The 21,116-nt window shown below is 42.3% G+C and overlaps 1 protein-coding gene across 1 annotated transcript; it reads right to left on the bottom strand.

The window, feature by feature from the left end:
- Positions 1-4,547: 4,547 nt before the first annotated feature.
- On the bottom strand, positions 4,548-17,845 carry pkmyt1 (protein kinase, membrane associated tyrosine/threonine 1). Its single transcript, XM_064923612.1, has 8 exons — positions 17,584-17,845; positions 16,750-17,232; positions 16,370-16,607; positions 15,787-16,078; positions 15,532-15,638; positions 14,264-14,436; positions 12,208-12,428; positions 4,548-5,339 (listed from the first exon to the last, which is right to left on the bottom strand). Exons 2-8 carry the CDS (start codon positions 17,119-17,121, stop codon positions 4,934-4,936), a joined length of 1,809 nt encoding a protein of 602 aa, XP_064779684.1. The 5' UTR covers positions 17,122-17,232; positions 17,584-17,845; the 3' UTR covers positions 4,548-4,933.
- Positions 17,846-21,116: the final 3,271 nt, after the last annotated feature.

The following is a 21,116-nucleotide window of genomic DNA, read 5'->3' as shown; positions in this document are numbered from 1 at the left end:
GAAGCATGGGACCAGGACCAACACTTTACATATTATGTTTAGATTTTTGTTCAGTATATATATACATTGTAAAAATTTATGAAAACAAAAATGTGATCCTAATTTAAGATTACAGTTAAGCATGAGGTTAGAAGTGTGGTTAAGGGTAGGGTTATGTTAAAAATCACATTTTAAAAAGATACATTGTAGAAATCGGCTGGGTTTATGACTTTGTGGCTGTGGTAACTAGTGACCACAGTGGTGCTTCCAGAACGGTTATGTCGCGTGACCTGACATTGATACTTCCTGTAGGTATCATATGTTTCCTGTCAAATTTGTATTATACTTTTTCATACGTTTGCTTATGCAATATTAGTTTAAAAAATAAATTAATGTAGCCTATTTAAAAACAAAAAAAGACTACAATTTGTTCCCTAAACCAGAAGTTGTAAACTACAAATATGGCGTATTTTGTAGTTTTCCACCTCATCCTAGGGTTAGGAAAGTCAATTATATCTTCACCAATTTCATTCTAATTGACATGTAAAATGATATTTACATTCATTAATAACTCAATAAAGTTGTACTGTATCACCATATGCCAATTCAATGTTTGAAGTTGTGCACTTTTTGAAATGTGTTTTTCAGTCCTTGATATTCAAGCATGGAATATGGGTCCGACATTATTTTAAAAGGATCCCTTAAGGAACTTCATGTCAAATAATGTTTGGATATGTTCATCTATTGTGGATTTACAAATCATCAAAGTTTGGAGAAATTGCACCTGTGGAGGACGCTGCTGAGCACTCCATGGCCACCAGGGGTAGGGTATTGAACAAATATGTCTGATTCATCCCAAAGACAAAAAACTAAAACTAAAAATTGGGGGGGGGGGGGGGATTCCATGACCAGACTTGGCTTGTTACACTATGTTTTCTAGGGGTGTATTTAGCTTCATGGTGTGAAAACAAGTGTATGTACATAAATGTTTATAAAACTATGTTATATCAATATTGGAGCATTGATAATTTTTTTTAAATTTTTTTTCACCTTTATTTAACCAGGTAGGCTAGTTGAGAACAAGTTCTCATTTGCAACTGCGACCTGGCCAAGATAAAGCATAGCAGTGTGAACAGACAACACAGAGTTACACATGGAGTAAACAATTAACAAGTCAATAACACAGTACAAAAAAAGGCGAGTCTATATGCATTGTGTGCAAAAGGCATGAGGAGGTAGGCGAATAATTACAATTTTGCAGATTAGCACTGGAGTGATAAATGATCAGATGGTCATGTACAGGTAGAGATACTGGTGTGCAAAAGAGCAGAAAAGTAAATAAATAAAAACAGTGTGGGGATGAGGTAGGTGAAAATGGGTGGGCTATTTACCAATAGACTATGTACAGCTGCAGCGATCGGTTAGCTGCTCAGATGGCACATGTTTGAAGTTGGTGAGGGAGATAAAAGTCTCCAACTTCAGGGATTTTTGCAATTCGTTCCAGTCACAGGCAGCAGAGTACTGGAACGAAAGGCGGCCAAATGAGGTGTTGGCTTTAGGGATGATCAGTGAGATACACATGCTGGAGCGCGTGCTACGGATGGGTGTTGCCATCGTGACCAGTGAACTGAGATAAGGCGGAGCTTTACCTAGCATGGACTTGTAGATGACCTGGAGCCAGTGGGTCTGGCGACGAATATGTAGCGAGGGCCAGCCGACTAGAGCATACAAGTCGCAGTGGTGGGTGGTATAAGGTGCTTTAGTGACAAAAAGGATGTCACTGTGATAAACTGCATCCAGTTTGCTGAGTAGAGTGTTGGAGGCAATTTTGTAGATGACATCGCCGAAGTCGAGGATCGGTAGGATAGTCAGTTTTACTAGGGTAAGTTTGGCGGCGTGAGTGAAGGAGGCTTTGTTGCGGAATAGAAAGCCGACTCTTGATTTGATTTTCGATTGGAGATGTTTGATATGAGTCTGGAAGGAGAGTTTACAGTCTAGCCAGACACCTAGGTACTTATAGGTGTCCACATATTCAAGGTCGGAACCGTCCAGGGTGTTGATGCTCGTCGGGCATGCGGGTGCAGGCAGCGATCGGTTGAAAAGCATGCATTTGGTTTTACTAGCGTTTAAGAGCAGTTGGAGGCCACGGAAGGAGTGTTGTATGGCATTGAAGCTCGTTTGGAGGTTAGATAGCACAGTGTCCAAGGACGGGCCGGAAGTATATAGAATGGTGTCGTCTGCGTAGAGGTGGATCAGGGAATCGCCCGCAGCAAGAGAAACATCATTGATATATACAGAGAAAAGAGTCGGCCCGAGAATTGAACCCTGTGGCACCCCCATAGAGACTGCCAGAGGACCGGACAGCATGCCCTCCGATTTGACACACTGAACTCTGTCTGCAAAGTAATTGGTGAACCAGGCAAGGCAGTCATCCGAAAAACCGAGGCTACTGAGTCTGCCGATAAGAATATGGTGATTGACAGAGTCAAAAGCCTTGGCAAGGTCGATGAAGACGGCTGCACAGTACTGTCTTTTATCGATGGCAGTTATGATATCGTTGAGTACCTTGAGTGTGGCTGAGGTGCACCCGTGACTGGCTCGGAAACCAGATTGCACAGCGGAGAAGGTACGGTGGGATTTGAGATGGTCAGTGACCTGTTTGTTGACTTGGCTTTCGAAGACCTTAGATAGGCAGGGCAGGATGGATATAGGTCTGTAACAGTTTGGGTCCAGGGTGTCTCTCCCTTTGAAGAGGGGGATGACTGCGGCAGCTTTCCAATCCTTGGGGATCTCAGACGATATGAAAGAGAGGTTGAACAGGCTTGTAATAGGGGTTGCGACAATGGCGGCGGATAGTTTCAGAAATAGAGGGTCCAGATTGTCAAGCCCAGCTGATTTGTACGGGTCCAGGTTTTGCAGCTCTTTCAGAACATCTGCTATCTGGATTTGGGTAAAGGAGAACCTGGAAGGGCTTGGGCGAGAAGCTGCGGTGGGAGCGGAGCTGTTGGCCGAGGTTGGAGTAGCCAGGCGGAAGGCATGGCCAGCCGTTGAGAAATGCTTGTTGAAGTTTTCGATAATCATAGATTTATCGGTGGTGACCGTGTTACCTAGCCTCAGTGCAGTGGGCAGCTGGTATCATATACTATTTAAACATTCTAAACGTTTGAGGTGGCAATTCAACCCCTATACCAATTATGGCCTAAAGGCCATAACCGCACCTGGAATGCCATGGTGTCCAGCACAGCATGTTTCTGATAAGCAAGACAACGATGCACTGAATTTCTCACCGCCCTATCCAAATAGAGCAGCTGTGCCATGATTTGGCATTCACCTTCTGAAAATATATGCAGCCAAAAATATATAGTAGCCAACAGAACCCATGCAGAAAAACACACCTGCTGTCTCCATGCGCAAAACATTTTGGATGTCAATGATACATAGGTAGCCTACAGAAAGAATGCAGGTAAGGTAATAAGCATAATAGCATGGTATACATAGCCCTATAACTTCAATCTATAGCTACTCCGAGCCTATTATGCCTATAATAAAATCCCATATGAAGATGCATTTATTATTGCATAGGCCTATACTGCGCAGGCCTAACTGAAGGTCAATCGGTCATATAATAAGCTCGACTGTTGTTCCCTGTTACAAATCGATTAAACCGTCCGACCCACAGAACCAACAAGTAAGTGTGAGTGATGTTTTCGCATGTGTGTGTATCTGACTCCCCTACCTGGGTCTGCTGTAACTATTTTACGTGAGTGAGTGAGATGTTAGACAAATTCCTGAACTAAGTGTTTTCATCATTCAAGATTGCAGCCGGAAGCAACAAGAAGCACTGCGATGTGTGTGGACCCAAGGACAGGAAGACACAGTACACATGCATCAAGTGCAAGAAATACAGTTCCTCATGTGGTTTGTAGACCGGCCTTAATTTGTGTTCAACAGGGCTCATTTATCGTTTCCATTAAATACTGTATGTAAAATTTGTCCTTCCAATTTGTTCAGTTCAAAGCAATAAACATCAAGTGATGAAAACCTTGTTTCATTTATATTTGTTCAAGATAAACAATAATTCCACCCATGTCTTAATTTAAAGATTTGTTTACAAAAATCACATTCTCTAAAAAATAAGTGCTTTCATTGATAAATGTATTCTAGCAGAGGTAAATGGCAAATATTAACCATGTACGCTGTCTCTCTCTTGTAATTGATATGTCAACATTAAGTATTTTAACGTAAATTGTTACAGCTGTACCGTTTTAAAAACCCAATAATGCCGTAGGTCCAATCAGACCCACGTTCATTGGGTGAATAACAAAAACACCACACAAGGGTTAAGCTTACACGCAGGTGTTCAGAGCATGCAAATTAGCACAGGTGGTCGCCTTTGTCTTCAGTAAACAAGTCCTGTAACATGGAGATATGGACGTGTGGGAACACTAACCTTATGTCTAGATGTGTGTGAACTGCAATTATATTATTTTCAGTCAATCTTTGGGATGATAACCCCCCCTCCCCCATCTATGGATCGCATGTAATCAATTGAGTATGAATAGACAGGATAAGCTTCCAACATCTCTTTAATTGGCTTTGAGTCATGGATTATAGCAGTAAATATGAGCTATTAAACATTTTCTTGACATAACCAAAATAGTTGATTGTGAATATACAAAGACATGAAAAGTTAATAACGGAATACTGTATATAATCACTTGACCCATTCTTTTAATGCAATCAATTACAAATTGAAGTAAGAACTTGTTAACTCATAAAAGCGGAACAAAATGGACAAATTTCAAGCAAAACAATTGTTTGAAACAGGCATTTAAAAAACAGAAACTGAGAACTATATAATACACATGGCAATTCAGTCCAGTGGTTCTCCATCTATTACAATGTAAAGCCGGAGTTTGTACGTCGTTGTTCAACACAATTTACAGTCTCGTTCTCAGGGTTGTCCTTCCAACGTAGAAGTCGTCTCATCGAACAGAGTGAGCAGGTTCTTTGGTTCAAAGCTGGGTCGAGGGAGGGGCTCTGAGCGGACCCAGTTCCGGACGGGCCATTGGGAAGTGTGTGTAGATGTGTTGTGCTGATTGTGTGCGTCCATGGACCGGTCTATCTGGCTGAGTCTGTGAGAGCCTGTGCCTTTGGGGGACCCTGTGAGTGCTGTCATTGTGTGGCGGGATCTGTCTGAGTGGATGCTGGAGGGTGTGTGTGCGAGGTTGAGGCTACGTGAAGGTGTGTGGATGTGACCAGAGTGTGTAGGGGTGTGGGCAGGACTGAGTTGATGGAATACTGGAGGTGAGTTCGGCAGAGGGGTGGAGGTGCTTCCCATGGATAGCCGGGATTTGATTCTGTTGAATGAGAAAATTGTGTGAATGTCAAAGGGCAATAATAAGTGAAATATAACTTAAGCCTTTTTCTATTGAGTAACTGTGGCTGAAAGGATGGACAAAATATTGATCTCACTATACTTTTTCAGCAGCAGTGCTAACATTGCATTTTATTTTAATATATTTTATTATGCCCATGTATGTTATGTTGTGAATTTGAACATGAAATATGTGTCTCTTGTAGATTATTCTGATGTTTTTCACATGATGTACCCTATGACTAATGAAAACGTTCTATGTCCCCATTGAGATTTTACAGACGTGTTTAACACGCCTTATACACTTTTGTAATATTTATGAATTGCATATTGTTATATTTGGAAGCACTTATTTTTCCTTTGCCTCCAACCCCCTTCGATGTGTAGAACGGATGTGGGTGGGGCCAGGTCCACATAACGGTGCAACTTTCAAAAAATCCCAAAAGCTGACGAAGGCCGTGTGGCCGATACGTAAGACTGTTAAAGATCGGTGATACTATCAAGAGCAGTGTGCAGTTTCCTTCATCTTGTTCAATTGTTGCCATGCACCTGCAAATTAGATTGCTCAGATGTGCGAGTGCCTTTTGAATTTTGTATACCCATTTTTCACTCTGCACTCTGAAATCTTGTAAGTATACACAGAAGTAAAAGACGTACCAAGTATACAATGGATCCACTACAAGAGATCAACTCACTTACCACGCATTGTGCAAGTACCCTTTCATTCACACAAGACGCCAATAAGATTATTTTTCCTACCTCCAACATGGACAACCCAGTTCCACGCTCGACTGTCGAACTCAAAATCCAACTACAGAGACTCCGAGAGAAAGAAACACGTTTGTTCCTGCATGGCACCACTCTTAGCGAGTATTGGCGCAACAAGCGCATTCCAAGAGGACTGAGAATACAGAAGGAGCCTACAATTGGGGAAAACAATAAAACTTTCGTTCAGCAATGGGGTGAAATACTCAACAAATGCTCATTAGATTTAATGCTATTAATCGTGGAACATGTGTCAAAGGAAGTGAAAGAAGTTCAAGTTAAGATTAGCGCACGAGGCTATAATGAAGGAGATTTTAGGCCTTAATTTCACAGCCATAGACGATACGATCAAGCAGTCCATTGGGAAATACAGAGACTCTCTACAAGCAACAAAGATCAGGAAATACCAGCGAGACAGAGGACTACCAACTCAGCCTGGTGTACGCATGGGAAGGCCCAAGAACAGGAGCACGGAGAGGCCGACGGAGGGACGCACCGCTGATCGGGGGACACAGATAAGCAGCAGCGGGAGGACATGGAAACTTGGACATAGAGGCATCCACAGAACGAATTCCCTACAGACAGTGTCTCCAGCTACCATGGCACACAGTCCATTTTGTTAGCCCGGAAGCAACAGAGGACTCCACGAAATAAAATAAATGTTGCAGGAGAGGCAAGCGGTTGAAGAGGAGACCAGGAACACAGACCGTGGACATGGAGTTACAGCGGGACACGGTAATTAACCTCTCCAAAAAAGACATTACTGACGCTCAAGTCTCTCTCTTTTGTACCTACATGTACAGATAAACCATTCGATACAAAAGTAGATCTGTTTAAATTAGTTTGCAAGATTAAACTTAAGCATGCGTTTTCACAAAACACTGATTCAGGCCTAGAAACCGATCAAAGAACTGGTACCCATTTGAAGCCCAAAAGCAAATTCTGTCCCATGGTTAACAACTCCTTGATTAATACCTATTGTAGGTTAGTTGAACAAGAAGCCATGTCAGTATATACACACGAGACAAACAAACCATATTCAGAAGAATCTCACGAGAACAGAAGAACTGGCACTCAATGAATTAATGAAAGATTCATCTTTGGTTATAAAACCTGCAGACAAGGGCCGTGCTGTGGTTGTTTTAGACTATGAAAAATATAAAAGAAATTCAGAGACAACTCAGCAATTAACATTTCTATAGAAAACTGAGTGTTGATCCCACACAGGTGTTCCAAAGGGATATATGCTCAAATCTGGAGCAAGCCCTATTAAACAACCTGATCTCAAAACCTGAATATGAATATCTTTGCTGCAAATGTGCCATACGTCCATGCATATATATTTTACCGAAATTACACAAACCTAAAACACAACAAGGCAACTATCAAGGCAGACCAGTGGTTGCAGGAATAGGCTCAATGCTAGAGCCTTTGTCGAACTTTGTAGACTCTTGTTAAATCTCATGGGCAATCATTGCCATATGTAAAAAAAAAAAAAAACTCTAAACAAGATCTCACCAATAACCGGTTTAAAAGAAGACTGTATTTTGGTCACATTAGATGTCGAGGGTCTATATACTAGCATTCCCCATGTGGGGGGGCTGGCAGCACTAGCACACTATTTGGGAGACAGAGATACCAATGAATATCCACCAACAAACGTCATTCTAGAATTGGCTGAATATGTTTTGACGTACAACTATTTCAGGTTTGATGAAGAATACTACCTCCAAACGAATGGAACATTGACGGGCTCTACATTCACTCCGAGTTATGCTAACCTCTATATGGGTCTTTTTGAAGAACGTTTTGTTAATAATGTAAACGAGAATCCATTTTTGAATAAAGTCCTGAAGTGTGTATATGGGAAGGAACTGAAGAAGATTTGTCAGATTTTATCATTTACATTTAAGTCATTTAGCAGACGCTCTTATCCAGAGCGACTTACAAATTGGTGAATTCACCTTCTGACATCCAGTGGAACAGCCACTTTACAATAGTGCATCTAAATCATTTAAGGGGGGGGGGGGTGAGAAGGATTACTTTATCCTATCCTAGGTATTCCTTGAAGAGGTGGGGTTTCAGGTTATGGCACTACTCAATGACACTGACCCTAATCTCAAATTCACTATCTCAATATGTGGATTGAGAAATCAAATGGAACCCTATTTACAACTCTGTATGGAAAAGAAACGGAAATAAATACTCTTATTACAGAATGACAGCTTCCACCCTGAGCCATTAAACAGAGGACTTCCAAGAAACCAGTTTTTTAGACTGCGCCGTATATGCCACTCAACAGAGGATTATCTAGAAAAAGCAGCGGAGATGCACATGAGGTTTCTAAGAAAAGGCTATCCCTCAATGTGTGGATGAAGCTCATAATTTGGCTTTGTAAAAAACGAGATGAACTGCTACAAAAAAGACCCGCTAAAGCCAAAGAACACTCTGTAATGTTCACAACTACATATACTTTGAATTCGCGAAAAGTGGGAGGTGTGGTCAAGAAACACTGGAATATTTTATCATCGGACCCAGCTTTGCCAGCTGAATTTAAATATCCACCACGTATTGTGTAAAGGAGAGGTCTCAATTTACGCAATAAATTGGTTCACGCCAACTGCCAGCCACAAAATAAAATTGGCCAAGCTCTTTTACACCCTCTACCAAATGGTAGCTATAAATGCAGAGGATGCGCACAGTGCAACAACATGATAAAGTGTGAATATTTCTGCCACCCACATACAGGAAAACAGTTCCAAATAAATAACATTATTACGTGTTACACCACCCATGTTATTTACATTATTAAATGTCCATGTGGGCTCTGTTATGTCGGTAAAACCACCCGCTCTCTCAAGCAGAGAATTAGTGAACATAAAAGTTCAAATCAGGAGAAATGACAGGGATTATCCAGTCGCTGTACATTTCAATGACCTGAAGCATGACATTTCAACCTTCAGATTTTGTGGAATAGAGAAAGTTAAGATATCCGACAGGGGAGGAGATATTAATAATACTCTGAGTAAAAGAGAATGTTTTTGGATTTTCACCCTCCAGACATTATTTCCTAAAGGACTTAAATGATGAAATGCCTATATATGTCATGAAATGCATAGTTATATTTGGAAGCACTTATGGTCCACATAATGGTGCAACTTTCAAAAAATCCCAAAAGCTCTGACGAAGGCCGTGTGGCCGATACGTAAGCTTATTAAAGATCGGTGATACTATCAAGAGCAGTGTGCGGTTTCCTTTTTCCTTTAATATATTATTATTGTTGACTCTTTTAGCTTAACAGGTACAGTTGTGGACAAATATATTGCCACCCTTGCACTTTTCTTAACCTCTTGAAACTAGGGGGCACTATTTTAATTTTTGGAAAAATAACATTCCCAAAGTAAATGGGCTATTTCTCAGGACCAGATGCTAGAATATATATTGACAGCTTAGGATAGAAAACACTCTAAAGTTTCCAAAACTGTAAAAATATTGTCTGTGAGTATAAAAGAACTGATATTGCAGGCGAAAACCTGAGAAATCCAATCAGGAAGTGACTCTTATTTTGAAACCCCTGTGTTCCTATGCATCCCTTTTGCCCAATGAAAGGGATATCAACCAGATTCCATTTTCTATGGCTTCCATAATATGTCTACAGCCACTAGACATAGTTTCAGGCTTTTATTTTGAAAAATGAGCGTGGACAACATCGCGTAAGTGGCCAGCTGAGGGCTCTGAGTGATTTGTGCGTAATAGACAAAGGTGGCCCTTGTTTCTCTCTTTCCTACTAAGAAGCCACCTGTCCCGGTTGATATATTATCAAATAGATATTTGAAAAACACCTTGAGGATTGATTATAAACAAAGTTTGCCATGTCTCGGTCGATATTATGGAGCTAATTTTGAATATTTTTCGGCGTTGTCGTAACCGCAATTTCCAGTCGAATTCTCAGCCAAACGTGAAGAACTATTCCGTGAAGAGTTATTTCGGCTAAAAAAATAATATTTTGGGAAAAAGGAACATTTGCTATCTACCTGAGTCTTGTGAGTGAAAACATCCGAAAGTCAAAGGTAAAGATTTAATTTGATTGCTTTTCTGATTTGTGACCAGGTTGCCTGCTGCTAGCTAGGCATAATGCTATGCTAGGCTATCGATGAACTTACACAAATGCTTGTCTTGCTTTGGCTGTAAAGCATATTTTCAAAATCTGAGATGACAGGGTGATTAACAAAAGGCTAAGCTGTGTTTCAATATATTTCACGAATATGAATATTTTCTAGTAATATTTATGTCCGTTGCGTTATGCTAATTAGTGTCAGTTGATGACAACGCTCCGGATCCGGGATGGGTAGTTACAAGAGGTTTTAACTTAAGGCACACCTGTTAATTGAAACGCACCTTCAGTGCTCGGTTGTCTCCACCAAGTCTGTCCCTAAACAATTTGATTTGCAGGTTTTACACATTAAAAACTTTCAAATAACTCTTTGTTGACTGTGTCTGGGTGTTATCAGCCACCACCAACACCGGCCTATACTCTAAATGCCCTAAGCTCTCTTCTGGCCCCTTCCACCAGCTGACAAACTAACCCTGATTCAGATGACCATCCTACCCATGCTAGACTACGGAGACAAAATTTATAGATGGGCAGGTAAGGGTGCTCTCGAGCGGCTAGATGTTCTTTACCATTCAGATTTGCCACCAATGCTCCTTACAGGACAGATCACTGCACTCTATACTCCTCTGTAAACTGGTCATCTCTGTATACCTGTTGCAAGACCCACTGGTTGATGCTTATTTATAAAAAAAAAAGCATGCCAAGTGTGCAAAGCTGTCAAGACAAAAGGTGGCTACTTTGAATAATCTCAAAAATAAAATGTTGATTTGTTTAACACTTTTTTGGTCACTATGATTCCATGTGTGTTATTGATGTCTTCACTATTATTCTAAAACATAAATAATAAAAAATAAAGAAAAAACATTGAATGAATAGGTGTCCAAACTTTTGACTGGTACAGTACATTATCCAGCGACAGTAAAGTAGTCCGAGTGTACAAAACATTAGGAACACCTTCCTAATATTGACTTGCACCCACTTTTGCCTCAGAACAGCCTCACTTCATTTGGCATGGATTCTAAATGGTGTTAAAAGCGTTCCCCATGGATGCTAGCCAATGTTGACTCCAATGCATCCCACAGTTGTGTCAAGTTGGCTGGTAGTGGATCTCTACTCTAAATAGCTCGTTCCATCTCATCCCACAGATGCTCAACTGGATTGAGATCATGTGACTGGGCAGGCCACTGCAGTAAGCTGAATTCACAGACATGTTCATGGAACCATTCCTGGACAATCCTAGCCTTGTGGCATAATCCTGCTGAAAAAAAAACGGAGTTGCAGATGGATACACTACCGTCATGAAGGGATGCATGCACCTGATTGGCAATGATCAGATATCCTGTGGCACTCAAACATTGCTCCACTTTCATCAAGAGGCCCAATGTGTGCCATGAAAACATCCCACATCACCAGCCTGCAATGTTGATAACCACTTGAGTAAATGCTTTTCTCCATAACCTAGTCCACCCATCAGCAGGAACCCAGATTCCGACCAGGCAATGTTTTTCCAATTCTCCAGGGGATACTTTTTTCATTCCGTAGCCCACTGCAATCTCAGTTTCTTTGCTGAAAGAAGTGGAACTCTAAGGTCCAGCAGTGTTGCGGTTCTTGACAGACTCAAACCGGTGCGCATTGCACCTACTACCATACCCCGTTCAAAACAGTAAAAAAATGTGTCTTGCCCATTCACACTCTGAATGGCAAACATACATCAATGTCTCAAATACTTTTTAACTCCTTCATCTACACCAATTGAATAGTATTTAACAATAAGGGATCATAGCTTTCACTTGGTCAGTCTCATGGAAAAAGCAGGTGTCCTAATGTTTTGTACACTCAGTGTATATGAATATGCAGAAAACTGGTACAATGAGGTTGCATTAAATGGAGAACTCCCTCCCAATACATATCTCAAATGCTCACTCTCATTTGGATGTTATCTGGTCTCGTGTCAGTTCAGAGTTTCATTTACCTTTGAGAGAAGGTGGGGGAGTGCTCTGGGCCCAGGGCGTTGGGCAGAAACACCACGTCCTCGAGGCTGCCTGAGTCAGTGTGCATCATGGCACTGGGGGGCAGCATGAACTCCAGCTCCGAACTCTCCTTTGGAGGGGTGCACGGTGAAGGGGGCGTCCAGCGTGGAAGGAACGGGAGGTTGAGAGAGGAGAAGAGCCCCCAAACAGAGTATAAAATAGACTAAGAGAAAGGTAAAAGATACACAAGTTTATTTGAATAGAAGTACAAAACAAACAGGTCCATCTTGAACAACATTGAGTCTATCCACAGGGATGCAAACTGGTGAGGGTCCAAAAAGGAGACACTTATTTTGTGAAAAAAATTAATTCCCTACTTAGCGTGAAATGCAGGTTAACTAATTAAACAAATAACATGATTTACATGATCAGTCTGTGTGTAAAATAAAAAAGGGGTTAATGTGACTCATCTAAAAAAAAAAACGTAAAGAAAGCAATCCAATGCTATGTTGCCGAGACTTTACAGCAAACGACACTGAAGCCTTGAGAAGAAAAAAAACAATACACCAATATTGCAGTTAGCCATGACAGCCTTTATAATAGAACGTTTGTGACAACACATCTAAAATATTGTACTTGGAAAAACATCTTAAAGTTTCATTCTAACTGGCACTCTTTTTGCTCTATTATAGTGGACACTATAGAAGATATCGATCAAGTGCACAAGGCAAAATGTGCAAAAATAATGTTCACTGAGTAAAATAAACATAACAATCCCCCTCACTCACACACAAGTGATACTGTCAAGTTCAACAACAAAAGCAATATTTTTGGACTACACTGCATATTACTACATTATACACTTTCTGCCTGTGGACATGTTCTACAATGTGCCAGCAGAGCATGATACCCTTTGTTGGCATAATTGATATCTTTTAGGCAGAGAGTACACCTAGCATACCCCTTTTAATCCACTGTATTGAAAAAGTGAGAGAGGGAAAGTGTGTGGTGTTCCTTTCACCTCCATAGTGGCATCCAGCTTAAGCCAGGCCCAGCTTCAGCTACACTTGATCCCTGAATCCACTTGTTTAACAAGGCTCCCTCTTAACTAATTCTCTCATTCTGAAAATTAACCACATACTGTACCACATAGTTAGTTAGCTAGTTAAAATTTCACACAGATTGCCAGGGTCCTAGTAAGCAACTAAAGCGTTATAAATTGAGGAACGGAAAGGACTCAAATACCAGTTAATACTATAGTGAATTGGTTAGGTTACTAACGTTAGCTCATCTGATGTTGTAACATTAGCTAGATAACGTTAGCTGTCTGACTTCATTAACCAACTAATTTTCACACCATAAACTCAATTATTTGATCAGTTAAGTTGGCTAATGTTGCTCAACATTTCTCTGGCTAGCTAATGGAGAATTCGATCCAGCTAGCAAGATACTTAATGCTAACAATACTTGTTCCACCACACTTTCTCCCTCACCTCAAACTTTCCAAATGCCAGTTGTTTTTCAAGTACGCTCCATCATCTTCTCACACCTGTCCCCGTGGTCAGGCTTCTCACCTTCCTCTTCGTTATAGTTCAGGGAACATGCTGCTGTAACCGGCAAACTGAGTTTCTACTCTGTCTTTCCAGAGCGCACGCCGATGCTGTAACTAGCAAATTGGTTGTCCCTTCTCTCTTCAGTCACATGCTGCATTATGTTGTTATGTGAACAATTAGCTGAGCCTTGGATACAGCCAGTATTGCTCCAAAAGCACATCACTCGTTTGCTTACAGCCAGTAATGATCCAAAGCCACCGCCCACCCAAAATTTTCTCAATGGATCTACACGAATCATGTCGGTCACCTATTTTGGATTCAAAACGGCAAATTTTGCCGAAAGGTGACTAGTTTGCATCCCTGTATCCAACATGTGTATCATAGCTACTTTAGAACATATTTTCTTATAATGGTTAGCGGTTGAGTTTGAACAAAATGTATTATTAAAAAAGTTAAATCGCAGTTTAGAGGGAAGCTGAAAGTTATGGCGGCTGGGTTTACCAACCTGGCAGAAGGTGACTAGTGTGAGCAGGGTTTCGCAGAGGAAGAGGGAGACATGGCGCCTCCACCTGTGTCTCCTGACCACTGGCAGGGTGAGGAGCTCGGGCACGGTGGCCCTCACAGACAGCTCCGGGGCCAGCATCATCCGCAGCACAGTCTGCAGCTCCACTGACAGGCCTGGAAGTACACAGACAATAACGGGAAACAGAAAATTAAGATAAAAAGGGATGACCCTAATAGGCATAAAATGTGAATGTCCAGACTCGAGACAAATTTGCCAGGTGCAAACCATATGAACAAAATGATTCCCTTACACTGATGCTCCCGATTGCTTTTCAATATTAGACAAACACATGGAAGGACATGACAGTGTGCAGGTTAATTTCACTGCTGAAAAGGAGTACAAATCAAGCGGGCAAATCTTGTATAACATTGAAAGTCAATCCAAGATGCGTATCATATATATTTTCTTAAGACCTGGGGTCGTAGCCACAAAGCGTTTCAGAGTAGAAAATTGGTTGTAAGTGCTAAGAGACATTTTACTCTACCCTATTTGGTTTAAAAATAATAATTAAAAAAATAAGTTGTGCATGAGATGCCCTAACCAGTTAAGTTACCAGCAGGTGTCTTGATATTAAAAAAAGGCAGTGAGTCAGTGGTTCCTGTGTCACATGCAATTGCTTTGGATTTGTTGAAAGAATTGGATATTTCTAGGACATGAACAATCCATAAATAATCTAAAACTACATGCATCTCTTGGGCTTTTGACAATGATTTCACGAGGCCTATTTCACTAGGCAAAGAGATGGTGTCAGGCAAAAACTATATGAAGCGTTTTATCATTGCAATTTGATGTACAGTTACATTCAACGTGGTTGTCTGAAACATGTTCACAGCTGGCGATGCCTTACCGCAATTTGGTATTTCCCATCATTTGTTAGAATATCAATGAGAGTCATCACCATCTTTCCTTTGCGGTACCTCAAAAAGTTGTGATTAGGACCTGAGAAACTTTTATGAGGAGTTTTACTCCTGGCTCAGAGTTTGAGCAGTGTCTGAACATCATCCTAAAACCTACTCAGAGTTTAGTTTTTTTGTCTTAAAAACAGGTTAACAGGATTCCAAGTAACTTCTCTGAGATGCTTTGTGGATACGGTCACAGATGTGTAAAAGCTGCCATTACCCATTATCTGTGTCATATTTAGAAGATTGTTAAATTGTTTTTTTTTTTAAATGACAAATATATTGTACAAAAAAACAACTTGCCATTACCATTGGTAAACTCTGCAGGTAGACGGCCTTGTCTGAGCTGCTGCCATCCCTCTCCCCCTTTTGGCACCTCCATATTGCAAGCCAGCTCCAAGATGGACACGCCAAGACTGAGAGAAACAGGAAAGTCTCATTATTACTAATTGTTTAGATATAAATCATGTTTTTTTCCCCACCAGGTGCTCAAAGCACTTCACATCATAAAGGGGAATCACTTCCTCCATTACTAAGGAGTATAGGGAGCACCGGCATCATCACCTGAAAACATCAGCAGCAGGGCCATACTCGCCCCTCAGCAGCTCTGGGGCCATGTATCGGGGATCACCCTCCTGGACATCCTCCTTCTCCCTCCCCTTCCCCTCCAGCAGGCTAGCGGCGACTCCCTCCCCTCGGAGCTCCAGTGCCAGTCCAAAGTCTCCTAATTTGAGGCGGCCAGAGCGCGTCAGGAACACGTTGGCTGGCTTGAGGTCCAAGTGGGCGAAGCCACGGGCGTGAAGGTGGTGCAGCGCCGAGAGGAGGTCGCACAGGTATGCCCACGCTGCAGGCTCATCTGTAGAGTAATGGGAGAAAAATTTGTCATTATGGACACACAGGGTTACATTCCTCATGTATTGTTAGCACAGCCGTATTGTGTATCAGTGGCGGTCAGACAAAGTGTATCAACAGAAATCACACCCCAAATATGTCATAGAAATAGGTGACAAGAACTATAAACAAATACAAAGAAACTCACATTAACTACATTTAATTTCACTGCCATTCACAAATCACATCCATAGAACAGTAGTATGCAACATATGATGTGTCACACAATGCACCTTTCCAATTTTTACTGACTGACCTGGGCTGGAAGGTTGGGCCTCGGCGTGCAGCAGCAAGCTGGTGCAGCACAGCTCCATCTGGATGTACAAGCGGCACCCCTCCTCCCAGGCTGCCACAAAGCCCAGGATGTGTGGGTGGGGGCACAGGCGCTCGTGGTTCTGGGCCTCCCGCATGCTCCTGTTGCGCTCACTGTTGCCCCTGAAGCGCTGGACTGAACGCTTGACAGCGTAGTGGTGCCCGTCCTGGAGGCTCAGCACCTGGGAAGCAGTCAAGTGGAGCTCTGAGACCTTTTTCTTGTGTTATTTAGGCTCTCCACATTAAAGATGTTGATTGACATGATACATTTTATCTATGATATTTTAATTTCCTGTGCATCCGTTTTGGACAGTTCCCACTCACCTTGTACACCTCACCGAAGGACCCTCTCCCCAGCAGGCCCAGGTTGGTGAAGCACTGGTTGAAGTAGGACTGCTGTCTGCCGGGGTCGTACAGCGACAGCGGAGGGGGAGATTTGATGAGGGAGTGGGAGAGGGGAGACCAGGGGGACGGGGGGCGCTGGGGGAAGACCCGGCTCAGAGGGGGGCAACCCTTGGACGGGGGGCGCGGGGGTAGTGAGTGCGAGATATGGGCGGGAGTCGAGAGAGATGAGGTGGAGGATGAAGAGAAGGGGAGGCGGCGTTTCTTAAGGGAGAAGGACTGCTCAGCCTTGGAGAAGTGGGTGGGAAGGGGGAGAGGTGTGGTGGCCACTTTGGTTTCCAAGTACACAGACATGGCTTGGAGAATTTGAGGGATCAATAAAGGAGCAATGGCCTGGGAAGTGACAGGGAAGGTATGGTGACCGTAGGATCCTGAGTTTCTGAGCACAAGTTCTGAGATTCAGAGCTGAGAAAATAGAAAGGTCAACAGTGTGCTTTCAACATAGTCAAGACAAGGCGATGTTGACATTGGGTGCAAAACGGATAACAAATCTGTAAAAGACAACCTAATCAAAGCCACTTTAGGTAGCTAACAATAATAGCCTGAACCACATGGGTGACGTGTCAGTCAAATACCCATTGACCAACTAAGCTGGCACAAATGTCATTGATTTTGTTTCTGGTAAATAAATTAACGTTGTCAGCTAATAACTGAAGCCTTGCCATCTATTTGGGTAATCTTACCGTTAACATTACATGGAAATTGCATTATTCAATGTAAGCAATAGCTAGCCAGCTCTCCAAGAGGTTTACTTACCAGACTAGACGAATTCTATCAAAATGAACAGCTTAATTCCAAGTGACAGTCATCAACGTAGCATTCTAATGACCAGAGAAACACGAAAGTCATCGTTAGATTAAAATATACTGGTTAACGTTCGATAGTTAGCAAATAGAGCTGGCTAGCTCCTATCCAAGTCAAGCACATTGTATTTCATGGAAAATATATGTTTCTAAACGAGAGAACGACTTTGCCCGCCTCAACCAAGTACGGTTAGCTGCAGCCCAATATGGCGACCGGAGGACTTCTTCTTTGATGAGGTTTAACGGCGGTTGGCATCCAATATATGTTGCATTACCGCCACCTACGAGACTGGAGTACAACTCCCTTATGCTTTGCTTGAAAAAAATATATATATATATACCCTACCATCGAACACTACACTCACACGTTTAAAAAAATATTAAAAACACACCCTACTCCACTATTTAGTCCTACCTCATGCCAACAACTTGAAAGGATGTGACACCGTCACGTAACACACCCTGTAACTCTTCTGATGTCAACTCTCGCACTGTAAATACAGCACGGCCAATTCAGACATCAGATTGACCATGCAACGCCTTTAAAGCAATGCTGCACCCATACTCTGTAGAATATGCAGCTGCCACCACAACCTCAATTTTCTGCGACTCACATTCCATCCCTGCAGTAATGTTGACAACCATTGCTATAAAATGCTAAAAATCAAATTTGACTGAAACATGTCACTTGCCGGCCTATCCCTCTGTACTGGTACAGATCTACTACTCACACTCCTCTCAGGATTCCTCCCCCTTGACCCATCTTCCTCTACTTTCTTCATTGCCTCAGCATATGACAACTTCTGCATTACTCTAACCTTGGAAACCCCAAGCTGCATCTCTCGCACGGGACATTTCTGATCCCCAGCCTCACGGGCACCCCTACATTTAACACAATCCCCTACTTTTTCCAATGCTACACATTCCTTAGTCTCATGCCCTTCTGCACACTTCTCACACCTAGGAATCTCCCTCCTACAGACTGCTGCGACATGTTCAGAAGCTTGACACCTGTAGCAACGTAATGTGTTCGGCACAAAAGCTTGTAGAGGATTACTTATATATCCCAATGTAACCGATGTGAAATGGCTAGCTAGTTAGCGGTGGTGCGCGCTAATAGCGTTTCAATCGGTGACATCACTTGCTCTGAGACCTTGAAGTAGTGGTTCCCCTTGCTCTGCAAGAGTCGTGGCTTTTGTGGAGCGATGGGTAACGATGCTTCATGGGTGTCAGTTGTTGTGTGCAGAGGGTCCCTGGTTCAAGCCCAGGTTGGGGCGAGGAGAGGGACGGAAACTATACTGTTACACTAACATCACTTTGTCGGGCAAAGACTCAATTTCAAAACTCAAAAGAATAGACAATGACTCTTCTGTTTCACCACTCATGCTACCCTGTATGCGTCGCACAACGAGCATCACAAACACTGGGAATCTTCACCTTCAGTTGGTGAACTTTTACATTTACTGCTACCCCAGTAATCACTCCTTTCAATGGCGCTCTAGAGAGCAAAACAATTAACATTTCTTGCCCCATTTTGTTTAACGCGGAACGCCTTTTCCCTTTGACCAGCAGAAACAAACAATTATCACAAGACCACTTCTGCTTACCCTCACTGATTACACAATACCCGACTGTTTTCACCCACCGTGAAATCGCAAATGGATCAGCCAAAAGGCAAGGGTCCCACTGTCTCCAAAAACTTCACTCCTACTATCGCAGACTCATCTTTGTCCTGAACGTCGGTGTAAACCTTAGGCTCCGAGAAGTTCACCACACCTACCACCTCCAATAATTTGACCTCATTCACTTCCATTTCTCCTCCTGTCTCCAGCTCACTCTGCTTACACTTTCTACCATTCTTCTTGAACAAACCAACTCTTTTTTTACACCATTTTTAACCTACTCAAGCTCACGGGCTTCCTCCCTCTCTCTCTTAGACCTCCTCTGCCCCCCCCTCCATTCCTCCTCCGTATTCCAGTATATGTCTCCTTATGATAATACTGCACTTCTCCTGACATACATCTTGTTCTTGCTTTCTCAAGAGACGCCATTTAACCGGATGTCACAATCTCCGTACAATCAGCACAAACCCCTCGGGATCGGCGACCGGAGTATAGGTGCAGAATGGCGATAAAGGTATTGCATGGGCAATCTGATGTCTGAATTGGCCATGCAGTATTTACGGTGATACAGCCTCTACAGAAGTCAGGGCATTCATCTTACTTGCGCTTCGTGGAAAGCTGTTGTGAGAGAAGTTGTCTTCTACGATGAGGTTTAACGGCAGTTGGCATCCAATAACTGTTGCATGACCGCCACTTAAATCAAATCAAAGTTTATTTGTCACATGCGCCGAATACAACAGGTGTAGACCTCACAGTGAAATGCTTACTTACAGGCTCTAACCAATAGTGCAAAAAGGTATTGGGTGAACAATAGGTAAGTAAAGAAATAAAACAGCAGTTAAAAGACAGGCTATATTCAGTAGTGAGGCTATAAAGGTAGCGAGGCCACATACAGACACCGGTTAGTCAGGCTGATTGAGGTAGTATGTACATGTAGATATGGTTAAAGTGACTATGCATATGATAAACAGAGAGTAGCAGTAGCGTAAAAGACGGGTTGGCGGGTGGTGGGTGGCGGGACACAATGCAGAAAGTCCGGTTAGCCAATGTGCGGGAGCACTAGTTGGTCGGCCCAATTGAGGTAGTATGTACATGAATGTATAGTTAAACTTACTAGACTGGGAGTACAACTCCCTTATACTTTGCTTGAAAATAAAAATAAAAATAAACAAACACCCTACCATCTAACCCTACCCTCACAATTAAAGAAAATATATAATAACACCACCCTACTCCACTATTTAAACTATCTATTTAGACCAACAACCTGAAAGGATGGGACACCACCACATAACACATCTGGAACTCTTCTGATGTCAAGTCTGCACACCCAAGTACCTCTCCACAGCTGCCACCACAACCTCAATTTTCTTGGACTGATGTTCCATCCCTGCACTAAAGTTGATAACCATTGCTATAAAATGCTAAAAATTAAATCTTACTGAAACATGTATCACTTGTTGGCCTATCCCTCTGTACTGGTACAGATCTACTACTCACACCCCTCCTCTCAGGATCCCTCCCCTTGATCCATCTTCCTCTACTTTCTTCACTGCCTCAGCATATGACAAATTCTGCACTACTCTAACCCTGGAAACCTCAACCTGCCTCTCTCACATGGGATATTTCTTATCCCCAGCTCCATGGGCATCCCTCCAATTAACACATACCACTACTTTGCCCAATGCTACACATTCCTTTGGAGAGAAGTTGTCAATGAAGTGAGTTTGTGTTTACACAGTACCTCCCGCCCCCACCTTCCATCAACCAATCACATCAATGCGGTAATATGCGGTAATTCACTATGGAATTCACTATGGATAATGTCTTAACAAGATGATTAAATTCAATCTAAAAAATGTTT

This window comes from Oncorhynchus masou, chromosome 18, assembly GCF_036934945.1.
Source record: "Oncorhynchus masou masou isolate Uvic2021 chromosome 18, UVic_Omas_1.1, whole genome shotgun sequence".
NCBI lineage: Eukaryota > Metazoa > Chordata > Actinopteri > Salmoniformes > Salmonidae > Oncorhynchus > Oncorhynchus masou.
Note: the sequence above shows the minus strand (reverse complement) of the source record. Positions and strands in the feature narration are given on the sequence as shown.